This window comes from Embiotoca jacksoni, unplaced genomic scaffold (genome assembly GCF_022577435.1).
Source record: "Embiotoca jacksoni isolate LCO1_2020_lvr unplaced genomic scaffold, fEmbJac1.0.p SCAF_112, whole genome shotgun sequence".
Taxonomy (NCBI): domain Eukaryota; kingdom Metazoa; phylum Chordata; class Actinopteri; family Embiotocidae; genus Embiotoca; species Embiotoca jacksoni.
The window spans coordinates 525,001-540,000 of record NW_027185244.1 but is presented as its reverse complement, the minus strand read 5'-3'; the positions used below and the strand labels follow the sequence as shown (position 1 = coordinate 540,000).

General features: G+C 47.5%; 1 protein-coding gene and 1 pseudogene across 1 annotated transcript; both read right to left on the bottom strand.

The window, feature by feature from the left end:
• Positions 1-2,684: 2,684 nt before the first annotated feature.
• Positions 2,685-5,295, bottom strand: ppiaa (peptidylprolyl isomerase Aa (cyclophilin A)). Its single transcript, XM_069143696.1, has 4 exons — positions 5,138-5,295; positions 3,874-3,993; positions 3,595-3,767; positions 2,685-3,095 (listed from the first exon to the last, which is right to left on the bottom strand). The coding sequence occupies exons 1-4, from the start codon at positions 5,204-5,206 to the stop codon at positions 2,963-2,965; spliced, it is 495 nt and encodes a 164-aa protein (XP_068999797.1). The 5' UTR covers positions 5,207-5,295; the 3' UTR covers positions 2,685-2,962.
• Positions 5,296-7,163: 1,868 nt separating this feature from the next.
• LOC138194736 (zinc finger MIZ domain-containing protein 2-like) overlaps positions 7,164-15,000 on the bottom strand; it is a 22,217-nt pseudogene continuing 14,380 nt past the window's right edge.

Below are 15,000 nucleotides of genomic sequence, written 5' to 3'. Positions count from 1 at the left end.
GGTCTCCACCGAGCAGAGCCATGTTTAACTGTGACATCATTCTGACCTGTCCATCAGGACCGTTCCCATGGTGACCCAACGGAGACGAACGCCAACTCTCATCGACGACAGACACCGGTGTGTTCGGCGGCCGACTGCAGCGCTCCTCCGGTCAGTGACGAGTTCACGTTTAATCACCACGAAGAGTCGACCAATAGAAACACTGACACACTTCCTGAATAGAAATGTAAACAAGATCAAGCGTTTCTTCGTCTTCCATTAATTTAAATTGAATATTTACAGTTTTTTGTGGTGGTTTTTTTCACTATTTTCTGATGTTTAATGGACCAAAGTACCGAAGTACCTTAAAATGTAATACCCCGAAGACCACTAGGGGCGCAAATAGACTCCCATTGAAACAGCATCAACTTCTTCAGTAAATGTTTCCAGTCATCACGGTGTCGTTAGATAAACTCCTTCTGATCAGTTTCCTTCTGGAAATAATTCATCATTCATTAAATGTTAGGTCTCAAACAGATATGTTTGGGGGCAGGGCTTTTTGATTGACAGGCCAGTAGAGGCAACCATCAACCATCAGTGATGTCATCAACCATCAGTGATGTCATCGTTGGTTTGTGAACGTTATGAATCCTCCAGTTCAGATTCTGTCCGTCACCATCTTGCTAGTTCGGAGCGGTTTGGAGCAGGAAGTGACCATATTTGGACGAGCTGGGGGAGGAGCCAGCGGTGGATCTGACCGATCTGATCGGAAACCTGAAGATACTACGTCCCGCCCACCGATAGCTGTAACCTGACTGCACCACAGGCCTGTCAATCAAACAGACACGCCCCCAAAAACAGGTCTTCTTGAATCTTCTTTTCTAATGAATGAGGGATTATTTTCAGATGGACCTCCAGAAAACTAATAAGAAGGAGTGACTTTAGCTAACAACACCGAGATAACTGATGGACACATTTTATTCACTTTGGATTTGATGAGAGAAGTTGAATGGGAGTCTATGGAGCCGGAGGCTTTTTGGAGCCGACCTCTAGTGGCACTCGCTGGTATTGCAGCTGAAGACACTTCTGGATCAGAACCAGTTTACAGACCTGAAGCTACGAACACTTTTAGAAACAGTTAGTGGTTCTGATCCAAATATAAACACGTCTGTCCATGTCTCCATCCAACAGAAGTCCGGCTGCAGTAACAGAGCTCAGAGGAGGTCGTCGTTCAGCCGGCCGGCGGACAGACAGCGAGACAGAGAGACGGACAGACAGCGAGTCACCGACGGCTTCAACAGGACCAGAGGTGAGTGTTTGAACTACGACTCCCAGCATGCACTGCTGCAGGGTTCCTCGGCCGTGACGCCCGTGTGTGTTTCAGCGCCGGAGATGTCTCTCTGCGTGCGGTCGGGCGACTGCTCGGCGGGTCTGTGCTGCGTCCGCTACCTGACGGGGAGGCGGTGCCAGAGGATCCCGGTGGAGGGCGAGGCCTGTCTGCTGCGGGGCGCCACCAAGCTGCGCAGGAACCTCGGCCGCTGCGGCTGCGACGCCGGGCTCACCTGCGCCGCCGCCGGCCGCCCGGAGCCGGGCAGGAACACGGGTCAGGGGGTGTGCGTGGCCCAGCCGGAACCGGGCCGCAGGAACACAAGGCATTCTGGGAAGAAGAGGCGGACGCCGGAGGAGCGCTGCTGAACACGAACAATCTGTCCACCTTTTATTTAAGTCTGTAGGAGGAGTTTCCTGTCCGGTGAGGACATCACACCTGACAGGTGGACGCTGCAGTCCGTCGGTCCGGACCGCCGGAGAAACCCTTGATCTCCTTTTTTGTTCAATAAAATTCTTTAAAAGTTAAAAATTTCCCCTCAGGTGTGTGTGAGACTGTTTGTGGGCGGGGCCAGCGGGGTTTGACTGACAGCTCCTCCTTTCTGTCTGCCACAGAACAGGGGGGCGGGGCCACAATATTTTATTTCCTGCTGGAAAAAAACAAGGGACACTACAGGACCACAAAAAAGTTCAACTGAGAGTTGTAGAGAGGATTTTTATATTTTATTTTTCAAATGTTAATACTTGGTTTAATCTTTCAATATATTTCTAAATGACATTTTGTCTTCATTTAAATCATTTTATATTTATATCTAGTTTTCTTGTTAAAATCATATGGGTATATAGACATTAATTTTGACTATTGTGATAAAGTTGAATATATTTTTGAAAGCATCGGTTTTTGTATAATTAAGTATAATGGAAAAATATAAATATTAAGACCTCTTCAGTTTCATTGTGATCCGTCAGGTTATTTTAATCTCCAGTTGATGTGACGTCAGGATGGTCACATGGCCTCTGGGTGCAGTACTGACGACTACCGGCAGGGGTCCTCAGTCTGACCCCTGAAATACTAAAACACTAACATAAGGTTTCTATCAACACAAGATTTATTGAAGAGGGATTAAAAACATGCAGTTTGTTTTAAACTCTGAAACACTTTTTAAACTTCCTGTTTTTAAAAACTTGTTCAAGACACTCTGGTAAAAACGTTTTTTTTTTTAAATTCTGTAATCACATTGCATCACTGCTCTGATCCTTCAAGCTTTAAGTAAATTAAAGTGGACTGATACAACGCAGGTAGTTCGGAGGTTTTACCAAATAATCAGGAAGATCAGGTTAACTTCAAACTTTCAGAAGATTAAAAAGCCAAACAGACGTTTCGATCATCAAGGCATCTTTGTTTTATTTCCTTATTTAATTTTTTTCAGTTAACAAAAAAAAAAAAAAAAAAAAAAAAAAAAAAAAAAACAGGACTTTTGTGGAAAAAAATGTTAATGCAAAAGAAACTTTGTCACAAATGCAGAAACAATAAAATAAAAAAACAAAACAGGGATCAGTCGAATTTCCATCAATAGGAATGTTGAATGATGAAGGGGCGGGGCTACAGGGAGGGGGTGTGGCTACAGGGTGAGCAGGAAGGGACAGGTGCTGGAGCTCAGAGCTGCCCGCAGTCACCGATGGCCAGCTTGCATGAGGTTTTGCCCGACTGGGACCCCTTGGACTCCATCTTCTTCACCACGTCCAGACCCTCCACCACCTGGCCGAACACCACGTGCTTCCCGTCGAGCCTGCAGGCAGAGAGCAGGGCACAAGGTCAGGACAAGGACACACACCTGTCTGTATGTGTGTGTCTCTCTCTGTGTGTCTCTCTGTGTCTGTGTGTGTCTCTCTGTGTGTCTCTCTGTGTGTCCGTGTGTGTCTCTCTGTGTGTGTCTCTCTGTGTCTCTCCGTGTGTGTCTCTCTGTGTCCCTCTGTGTCTCCGTGTGTGTCTCCCTGTGTCCGTGTGTGTCTCTCTCTGTGTCTCCGTGTGTGTCTCTCTCTGTGTCTCCGTGTGTGTCTCTGTGTGTGTCTCTCTGTGTCTCTCTCTGTGTCTCCGTGTGTGTCTCTCTGTGTGTCTCCGTGTGTCTCTCTCTGTGTCCGTGTGTGTCTCTCTCTGTGTCTCCGTGTGTGTCTCTCTGTGTGTCTCCGTGTGTGTCTCTCTGTGTCTCTCTCTGTGTCCGTGTGTGTCTCTCTCTGTGTCTCTCCGTGTCTCTCTCCGTGTGTCTCTGTGTGTGTCTCCGTGTGTACCATGTGGTCTTTGCGGTGCAGATGAAGAACTGGGACCCGTTGGTGTTGGGTCCAGCGTTGGCCATGGACAGGATCCCGGGTCCGGTGTGCGTCAGGGTGAAGTTCTCGTCAGCGAACTTGTTCCCGTAGATGGACTTCCCTCCGGTTCCGTCGTGTTTGGTGAAGTCGCCGCCCTGCAGGACAAATACGCGGGTCGGTGAGGAACTCTGTGGCCCGAGGTCATTTCACGGGTCTGCAGGGCGGTATGACATCACCCCCCCCCCCCCCCCCCCCACTCACCTGACACATGAAGTCCGGGATGACGCGGTGGAAGCTGCAGCCCTTGTAGCCGAAGCCCTTCTCCCCGGTGCACAGGGCTCGGAAGTTCTCGGCGGTCTTGGGCACCACGTCGGGTCGGAGCTGCGGACGGGACGGGACGTGAAGAAGAGCGCCGCAGAAACAAAAACAGTCGCGAGGTTTGGGCCGGTAGCCCTCAGGGCGACGAGCCCAAACCGACCTATCGCAGAGACACTTTGATGTTGGAGGAGAAGGAGCAGATCAGAACACCTGCTGCGTCACTCACACGTGGGCGGGACGTTAAAGCCTCACGCGGATGGCGGGGTGTCACGAGCTCGGCAGCTTAAACCGGAAGGACCGGGTTCAACAGCCAAGATGGAGATCCGCCGCTGGCGCACAAAATGGCTGGCGCTAGCATGCTAGGTGTGCTAGTCTGACGGAAACACGGAAGATCACCGCGAAACAAAGAGCCGTCGACCCGACGTCACGGTGACGTCACGGTGACGTCACGTCGAGCTGATTCACTGTACAAAGGATGAAAGGTGTCCCGGTCCCAACATCCGCATTCTGGATCCCCCCTCCCCCTCCTGCGCGTGCACAGTGGAACTTTCCAGAAATACTCTCGCGGACACGAGCACGGAAACCGAAGACGTTAGCTTCGGCTGCTAACGTGCACGTGACGGATAAACAGTTTAATTAAATAACGACCCGCCTCACTTTCAGACAGAAGCTCCACGAGCAGCCGGCGGGAAGCCCGGTGGCGGTTTACCGGGAAGCCCGGTGGCGGTTTACCGGGTGCGCGTGAAGGCCGTGGGTCGCTGCAACAAAGAAGCGCGCGCTTCACGTCCCGTTAGCATTAGCAAAGTTATGCTAGACTGTTAGCAGCGGCGGGTTAAACCGGTGTCCGGTGAAACGGCACCGGGACAAGAGTCCCTCCTGCCGGGTGGTGCGGGAACACCGGCACGGAACCATTTCCACGACCTGGACTTTAACCGCGGTCGGTGAAGATGATCAAACCCACGAGGCTCAGCGGACGTTCACGCGCACGTGACAGCGGGCTAGCCGTGCCAATGCTAAATGCAGCTAAACGCTAACGGCGGGTTGTAAAGTCGGGTTTGTCCTCAGTAACCGGACACCGGGAGGGACACCGGGAGGGACACCGGGAGGGACACCGGGAGGTCCCGGAGGATCTGACACCGAGCAGCGGGCAGCAGACCCCGGCCCGACACTCCCGTTCACGGCCCTTCTAACATCAGCTCGGCTTTACCTCCATCACGACCCGGCCGAGGGGTTTCCCGCCAGCGGTGACGTCGAAGAAGACTTTGGGTCGGTCCATTTCGGCAGGACGAACTGCTGCGGCGGGACTGGCGAGTTTTCCGGTGAAAGGACACGGCGGGCCGCAAGGAACCGAAAAAGATGGAGGGACGTGGGTCGACTTTATATAAGACGCCAAGTGGGCGGAGCAAAATCACAGCAAGCCAATTGGCAACGCTGACGTCATTAATCGGCACTTATTTTGGCAAATCAGCAGCCAGATCAGATGCTCTGCGTTTTCACTGGCTGTCGACGGACAGACGCAGTTCGTGGTGTGTTTGATTTGGATCTCCGACTGAACGTCACCGGGTTTCGTCACCACTCGCTCCGTCTAACACCGCCCCGTTCCGGTGTGCCCGGTGTTCATACCGGAGCAGCGCGCGCCGCAGATCTCCGGAGCGTCCGATGCACGCGGCGAACGCCCTGCAGTGAGCGCGCGCTCCCGCTGTCAGGGTGAAATGTGGGTGCGCGGTCACGCGGGCAGGGCGCGGTCACGCGGGCAGGGCGCGGTCCGTCCTGTTCTCCACCAGAAAGAACAAAGTGAGCGCGGGAAGTTGAACTGGAAGATCCGAGTCACCGAAACCGGGCGGGTCCGGACCGGAAGCGTTTTAATGAGTGTTGTGGAAAAGGCAGGAGTCAAAGTCAGTCTGTCTGTCTATTAATCCCGTGATTAGCACCACCTTGTGGTTGAAGTTATAACTGCAGTTTCCTGGGAAAGATCAGATAAACTCATTTCAGCAAACAGAAAATATGATTTCAAAAACAAAAGGAAAATTTTGAATCGCCAGTTAACGTTGACTAAAGTTCAAATAGTCTCAACAAAGAGCTCAGAAATACGTTCGCTAAAGGTAACTTGTGAACTAAAAGTTAAAAGGGTGAACAGCTAAAACTTTTTTTTGTGTGAAGACAGAAAACTGAAGATCTTCATGCTTCAAAATGTTAATCAGCTGAATAATCAGTTCAAATGAAAAAAAACGAGTTTGTTTAAAAAAAATATTTTTTAACAGAAAACAAGTAAAACTTTGGAGGATTTAATTCACATAAATAAACGTCCTTGTGAACTTTGGTTCACGTGTTATGAATCAATATGAATAAAAACATCCATGTTTTACTGGGATGAATAGACCTGCAGCTCTGGGATGTTTATTATGGGATGTTTTCAGTGTTTAGTGTAAAATGAGGCAGGAAGTGAGCCGACAGGTGAACAACACCTGAGTAACAGTAAGTATCACTTTAAAGCCCACAGGTGGGTTCTGACCTTTGACCTGCTGCAGGTCGAGGTCATTGATGACCTTTAGTTGACCTCTGATGAGCTGTCTGCGATTCATCCTGAAGAGCATCACACGGTCGTCTTCACCACACCGGCGCAGGGCATGATGGGAAAGGCCGAAAATGACATCTGGTCTGTCAGCTGATTGGTTCAGATCGTCTAGGACAGGTTTAGGACGTAGTCTTAGACCCAGTTAGGACTAGTTTTAGGACAGGTTTAGGACGTAGTCTTAGACCCAGTTAGGACTAGTTTTAGGACAGGTTTAGGATGTAGTCTTAGACCCAGTTAGGACTAGTTTTAGGACAGGTTTAGGATGTAGTCTTAGACCCAGTTAGGACTAGTTTTAGGACAGGTTTAGGATGTAGTCTTAGACCCAGTTACGACTAGTTTCAGGACAGGTTCAGGATGTAGTCTTAGACCCAGTTAGGACTAGTTTTAGGACAGGTTTAGGATGTAGTCTTAGACCCAGTTAGGACTAGTTTTAGGACAGGTTTAGGACAGTCTTAGGCCCAGTTACGACTAGTTTCAGGACAGGTTCAGGATGTAGTCTTAGACCCGGTTAGGACAGGTTTAGGACGTAGTCTTAGACCTGGTTAGGACTAGTTTGAGTCTAGTCGATCAATCTGATCAGAACCATGAAACCTTCAACTCATCTGACTTCCTGTTTCCCGTCTCCTTCATGTGTCATTGATGACCTCACACACGTGTGTTCTGCGTGTCTTTCCAGTGCGTGTTTATTAAATTACAAAGGTGGTCACTAAATCCTACAGAGTCATCAGGTACGGTTTTATTCTCCTGGAGACACCACGACTGTCGGGACTCTACTCACTTCACGACATACAGTGATGAAGAGGAGGAGGAAGGCGGGACTCTGTTGAGGGGAGTCCAGCTCGGTAGATGTCAGGTGTGTCGGAGACGTCCAAGTGTGATTTACACTGAGCCACAGGAGAGAAATCAGTTTGTTGTTGGAGACACAAAATCAGGGGAGGAAGATTTTTTTAATTATTTAGTAATTTGAGAATAAAGTGAAAATGTTGAGATCAAATGAATCTTGTTTGGACCTTCAGGATCAAACACCTCGATCAGGTGATGACATCACAGACTGTTTATAAAAGAGTTCGTAGCTTCAGGTCTGTAAAATGGTTCTGATCCAGAAGTGTCTTCAGCTGCAATACCAGCGAGTGCCACTAGAGGTCGGCTCCAAAAAGCCTCCGGCTCCATAGACTCCCATTCAACTTCTCTCATCAAATCCAAAGTGAATAAAATGTGTCCATCAGTTATCTCGGTGTTGTTAGCTAAAGTCACTCCTTCTTCTTAGTTTTCTGGAGGTCCATCTGAAAATAATCCCTCATTCATTAGAAAAGAAGATTCAAGAAGACCTGTTTTTGGGGGCGTGTCTGTTTGATTGACAGGCCTGTGGTGCAGTCAGGTTACAGCTATCGGTGGGCGGGACGTAGTATCGTCAGGTTTCCAATCAGATCGGTCAGATCCACCGCTGGCTCCTCCCCCAGCTCGTCCAAATATGGTCACTTCCTGCTCCAAACCGCTCCGAACTAGCAAAGATGGTGACGGACAGAATCTGAACTGGAGGATTCATAACGTTCACAAACCAACGATGACATCACTGATGGTTGATGATGTCACTGATGGATGATGGTTGAATGCATGTCTTCTTTGTACTGCTGCAGGTGTAACCATGGAAACCCTCAAATCCTTCTGAAACTTTCAATCTTTTCAAAGTCCTGAAACTTTTGACCAAACTGTTTATTTTCTTTTTAAACTGAAGCTGATTCTGATGTAATTTTATTCTGGAAAAATAATTTGAACTTTTTTCTCAAGAACAAAAATTCTCCTCCTCTTGTTTCTTCTTCAAACAGCGTCTTGGTGTCAATGTTTCATCATCAGGAAGATTTTACAGATAAAAATCAGAAGAAAGAAGAAACGAGCGAATCTTCGTTTTTGGCTGTTTTCAAAAAATATCTTTTTTTAAATGAAATTTTCCGACTGATCGATAGATTGATAGATTGATAGATTGATTGATGGATGTGTTGGACAGCATAAGAAGCTCATCACTGTCTCTCAGTGTAAATCACGACGTCTTCGTCTCTTCAAACAAAAAAACAGCCACGGACGGATCAGCTGTTCATACGTCACGTTTCAAAGCGCCTCGCCGCTGCTCGCACATGTTTCGTCTTTATCGTCATGGCGACAAAGGAGGTTGAAGGACGTGAGAGCAGCGGCGTGGGCGTCGCCATCTTTAAATACTGTCGGTCCGACAAGGAATGAAGGATGAAGCATGAAAATACAGAGAATAAAAAAAAACAATAAAATAAAGTTGCCATCGAGTTCATCGTCACATCAAAGTTTCAGAATTCATTCACAAAAGGTGTTTTTTCTTTCTTTCTTGCCTTCAAACCGTCCGCTGCGTCCTGAGCGGACGGCGGCCATGTTGGACTGGTGGCCATGACGACGGCGAGGGAAAACAGTTTGTGTTACAGTAAAGTCTCATCGAGTGTTTGTGTTCAGTTGTTCTCGAACAGCGACAGCAGGTCGTCGTTGTTGTTGTTCGGGAGGTCCGGAGGGCCGAGGTAGGACAGCAGCTCGTCCGGGTTGGTCAGCTCCGGGAGCAGCTGAGGAGACAAACGGGGCAACGTGAGGTCCAATCAGCAGAGAGGGAACCGACCAATGAGAGCGCAGAGAAAAAACAACAACGAGAGCGCAGAGACAACCAAAACAGTGAAGCCAACACAGGAGCTGAAAGAGACTTCAGAGGGGTGATGATGATGATTATCTTCTTCATCATCACCCCTCTGAACCGTCTGAGTGGATCCGGTAGAACCGGGACGTCTGTACCGTCCGAGTCGGGTTCTACTCACGTCCAAAGAAGGTTCCGGAACCTCTGCCGACCCCCCGAGCCCGAAGGAACCGTCACCTTGGAGACGGGGATTCTGGTTGCTACGCTGCATCATCTGGTTGCCGCCCCCCAGTTGGGAGTTGCCATGGAGACCCTGCGGCTGGCAGAGAGGGGCACCATGGGAACTGGAGTCCAGACGGCCCGAAACCGACATCTGAGAGGAAAAGAGAGGGGGAGGAGTTAGGAAGGAAAAAAAGGAAGTGTTTTTTATTGAGCTGATTAAAACTCTGGATTGATGAAGATGATGATGATGATGTTGTGAGTACCTGTGCAGCCAGCGGGTGAGGCGGGGGTTTGTCGGGGGTGAGGAGGGCGCTGGAGAGCTCGGACTGGTAGGACAGAGGGGGGGGGGCCGGGGGAGGAGAAGTCTCCACCCACTCCGGGGGTCCCGGGTCCGCTGAAGTCTGAGAAGGCGACGGGCTGCCCGGGGTAGGACGGAGCTGCAGGAGGACACAGATCAATACATGTGATCAGGTCCGACGGACCGCTGACACAGCCGGTCCTGGTCCTGGTTCTGACCGGCCCACCTGGTCCAGGGTAGTCCGGTGTGTTGCTGCGGTTGTTCCCGCCCCCTGCAGGCAGGGAGGGGTATGGCATCGGGGAGGAGGAGGAGGGGGCGGGGCCTAGCGAAGCAATCATCTCCATGACGCTGGGCAGGACCATGTGACTCGGGCTGAGGGTCCGGCACCGCTTCAGAACCGGACCATCGGACTCCTCCTTCACATGGAGGTCCGGTTTCACCGGGACCGGCTTCCAGCTGCAGACCGGGTCGATGGTGATCTCCTCATACTCTGAGCTGCTGAGGAGGAGGAGGAGGAGGAGGAGGTCAGTTCTTCATCAGTTTCTTGGATCATTTAAAGGGACAGTAAACATTAAAACATTTAAAAATATATATATTTTTTTACATTTTATATATTTTTTTTTCTTCCAGTTACTGATTAAACCTTTAAAAAGTTAATCTTTCTTTATTAAAAGTAGAATAAGTGTCTCAGATGTAACCCGACACCTCCATTCAGTGTGTGTGTGGATCTATTTATATGTAAACAGATCCATCCACCCCCCCCACCCCCCAGGCTGACGTGATTGGTTCCTGACATCAGTGACATATGACACCTGCCTCCTGTATTCCTTCCATCAGAATCTAATCAGCTCATCCTTGAATGTTTGTGAGGAATTTGAAAGGAATTCAACTGTTAGACCTTCACAATAAAAGCAAAATATTTTATTAGATTTACAAAACTAAATTATTCTCCCATGTGAAACCTTGTCAGACAGTTTCAGGAGAAGATGGAGCCGGGTTGTTTTTCATCTGCAGCTCCAACATTTACCACTTTATCCTCTGGATGCTTTTACTTTGAAAAACCAGCAGAAAAAAACAACTTACTTCTGGACGAAGATGAGGATCCCCAACATGTACTGATCCACCTCCAGACCCTCCAACAGAGCTGTTTTACTACACACACACACACACACACACACACACACACACACACACACACACACACACACACGACAGTTGGATCAATTCTTGATGCACTGATGAAATAGCCGAAAGAACGTGTGTGTGTGTGTGTGTGTGTGTGTGTATCTGTGTGTGTGTGTGTGTGTGTGTGTGTGTGTATCTGTGTGTGTGTGTGTGTGTGTGTGTGTGTGTGTGTGTATCTGTGTGTGTGTGTGTGTGTGTTACATACTTGCACACGGGGCACCTCCATGTTCCTCTCTCACAGTTGAGTTGCAGGTACGACTCCAGATCGAAACACTAAACACAGAAACAGCAGACTGAACAATCAGCTGTGCTAAAGCTAATGCTAAAGCTAATGCCAATGTTTTCAAATTGGGAAACTTTGTAACTTCTGTTTTTTTTATACATTGGCCGCTGCTCTGACATCACAGCGCGCGGGGAACTGTGATTGACCGCCGCTCTGACCTGTATGTGTCGGCAGTCGTGGCCTCTGGCGGGCAGCTGGATGCGGCGGAACGTGATTGGACACTTCAAGGAGACTCTGATGGCGGTCTGCTCCACGCCGTCCTCTCCGTTGAGCCCGGGGGTCCCGGGAATCGAACCGCTGCTGAAGTTCCTCTTTACTGAGATGAGGAAAACCAACAAGGTCACAAAACGTTGACAACAAACAAAGTCTGAAGCCCAGAAACATGAACCAGGATTAGCCCCTCCCCCTCAACCCAAACACAACAGGAAGTGAGGTCGTAGAACTGATAGATGAGCGTTTCCCAGCATGCATTCTTTGTTCTTGAAAATTTACTGCATTAAGGTCATTCAAATAATGAAAATGAAAGATTAAAATTTACATCTTGGTTTAATAAAATGATGAAGAGGAGGAAGAGGAGGGGGAGGAGCCTACTCTTGGTGACGCAGTGCTCCGCTGGCAGCAGCCTCTTCTTCATGAGTCCCTGCAGCACCGAGCGAACCGACGGCCGATGAACCAGCTGGAGGACGAACAGGTGAGACTGAAGGACAGAAGACAGAATTGATTATTGACGTATTTCTTCTCCTGAAGGATTCTGATGATCAGCTCAACGTTACAGAAAGAAGATTAAAGCAGCTTTTTAAAACCAGATGCTGTGTGATGCTCGTTTGTTCAGTGCCTCCTCCGGCTCCTCCTCTTTTTATCTTTTAGCCGTCTAATTGTCTAATTTCTCACTCATTAGATCCACAGCAGCGCTGGAGCTCCGCCCCCTCACACACTTCATTCATCATTCATACACCAATCAGAGGTCACTAAAGTTAACGTGGAATCGGTGTCCAACTTTTCAAAAACAACGTGGGACTCCGTAGTTTTCTCTGGACTCCTTCCTAACCGGACCAGTGATGATATGTTCAGCCGTACGTCTTCACTTCACCGCTGGTTGTCGAGGTGGTGTCCCGCTAACAATGTGGGCTTCATTAACAACTGGAATACTTTCTGGGGGAAACCTGGTCTGATCCGGAGAGACGGCATCCATCCTACTTTGGATGGTGCAGCTCTTCTTTCTAGAAACATGACCATGTCTCTTAACAGCCCTAAAACCTGACATCCAGGGTTGAGGCCAGGACGCAGAGCTGCAGTCTTACAGCTCCTCTGCAGCTTCTTTAGAGCTGTCACTCACCCAAAACCTTCAACATCCTGTAGAGGTTGTGTCTGTACCCAGACCACCTACATTTAAACAACTCAAGAAAAGATCTATCAATAAAAATGTAATAAAAATGGATCCTACCAAATTAATGGATCTAAAAAATGTGACAATTAAAAGCGGATTATTAAATATGAGATCTCTCTGGTCTAAATCTCTGTTAGTAAATGACTTGAAAACTGATCATCAGATTGATTTACTCTGTCTCACAGAGACCTGGCTGCAACAGGAAGAATATGTTAGGATTAATGAAGCAACTCCTCCCAGTCATATTCATTATCATATTCCTAGAGATTCAGGAGGAGGAGGAGGAGGAGGAGGAGGAGGAGGAGAAGGAGGAGGAGGAGGAGGAGGAAGAAGAGGAGAAGGAGGAGAAGGAGGAGGAGGAGGAGTGGCAGCAATATTCCACTCAAGTTGATCAATTAATCCAAAGCCTAAACTTAGTTATAAATCATTTGAGAGTCTGACTCTTAGTCTCTCACCCAAACTGGAAAGCAGAGAAACGGATTGTATTGTTGATGTTTATCTCCCACCTGGTCCTTATTCAGAGTTTCTAACTGAACTCTGACTTTTGATCAGATTTAGTGCTGAGTTCAGATAAAGTGATGATAGTGGGAGACTTTAACATTCATGTTGACGTGGACAACGACAGCCTCAGTTCTACTTTCAGATCATTATTAGATTCTATAGGCTTTTATCAGAATGTAAATAAACCCCGTCACCGTGGTAACCACACCCTCCATCTGGTTCTGTCGTATGGGATGGAAACTGAAAATGTAATAGTATTTCCTCCAAACTCTGTTTTGTCGGACCACTTCTTATTAACATCTGAAGTTCCAATAATGGACTACACAGCATGTGGGAATAAATCCCACTACAGTAGATGTCTGTCAGATGATGTCGTGGCCAAGTTTAAGGAAGCAGTTACATGTTTATCCTCTTCGATGCCGTGTGTTAAAGCAGTGGAAGACATCTACGTTGATCTTAGTCCCACACAAGTGGATCATCTGGTAGAAAACACTGCAGTATCTCTGCTACAACTCTAGATGATGTCGCCCCTCTGAAGAAGAGAGTCATGAACCAGAGGAAGTTGTCTCCATGGTACAACTCAGAACTACGCTCTGCTAGGCAGCGACTAGAAAGATGGAAAGGAAATGGAGTTCCACTAATTTAGAAGAATTTCACCTGCCTGGAAGGAGAGTCTAATATTATATAAGAAAGCTCTTCGTAAGGCCAGAACTTTATATTATTCATCATTAATAGAGGACAACAAGAACAACCCCAGGTTTCTTTTCATCACTGTAGCAGGCTGACAAAGAGTCCCAGTTCTGTTGAGTCCTCTATTCCTTCAGCTCTCAGCAGTAATGACTTCATTAACTTCTTTACTAATAAAATCCTTACTATCAGGGAGAGAATCGGGCCGACCCTTCCTGACACCATCACTGATGTGTTGCTAAGCAACAGCAGCCCTGAAAGCAACTGTAGGACCAGATGTAAACTTGGAACATTTCTCTCCTGTTGAGCTCTCTGAGTTAACTAGAATTATTTCTTCATCTGGATCCTCTAGCTGTCTGTTAGATCTCATCCCAACTAAACTTTTTAAGGAAGTCTTCCCTTTAATTAATACTTCCATATTAGATCAGATCAACCTATCTATTGTAACCGGCTATGTACCGCAGGCTTTTAAAGTGGCTGTCATTAAACCTTTACTTAAAAAGCCGACTCTTGATCAGCTGTTTTAGGAAACTACAGACCAATTTCCAACCTGACGTTTATTTCTAAAATCCTTGAAAAAGTTGTTGCAAATCAACTTTTTGATCATTTACAAAGGAATGATCTGTTTGAAGATGTTCAGTCTTTAGAGTTCATCATAGCACAGAAACAGCTCTGGTGAAAGTTACTAACAACCTTTTGTTAGTCTCAGATAATGGACTCGTCTCTGTACTTGTTCTTCTGGACCTCAGTGCTGCTTTTGATACGATTGATCATACGATCTTATTACAGAGATTAGAAGACGTTACGAGGATTAAAGGAACTGCATTAGACTGGTTCAAATCCTACTTATCAGATAGATTCCAGTTTGTCCATGTCAACAATGAGTCTTCCAGACAAACAACAGTTAGTTATGGAGTTCCACAAGGCTCAGTGTTAGGCCCAATACTTTTTACTTTGTACATGCTTCCATTAGGAGATGTCATCAGGAAGCACTGCATCAACTTCCATTGTTATGCAGATGACACTCAGCTATATCTTTCTATAAAACCAGATGAAACTAATCAGTTAGTAAAACGTGAAGCCTGTCTAAAAGACATAAAGGCCTGGATGACCAAAAACTTCCTGCTTCTAAATTCAGACAAAACAGAAGTTCTTGTACTTGGTCCTAAACACCTCAGAAACTCTTTCTGTAATCACTTAGTTACTCTGGATGACGTTGTCTTGGCCTCCAGCAAAACTGGGAGGAACCTTTGATGAGGATTTGTCTTTTAGACACCATATAAAGCAA

Coding starts and splice junctions, on each gene's coding strand:
- ppiaa (XM_069143696.1), bottom strand. CDS start 5,206: ATGGACCGACCCAAAGTCTTCTTCGACGTCACCGCTGGCGGGAAACCC. Junction 3,994..5,137: donor TCGGCCGGGTCGTGATGGAG/GTAAAGCCGAGC, acceptor TCCCGTCCGCAG/CTCCGACCCGACGTGGTGCC. Junction 3,096..3,594: donor TGCACCGCAAAGACCACATG/GTACACACGGAG, acceptor CTCTGCCTGCAG/GCTCGACGGGAAGCACGTGG.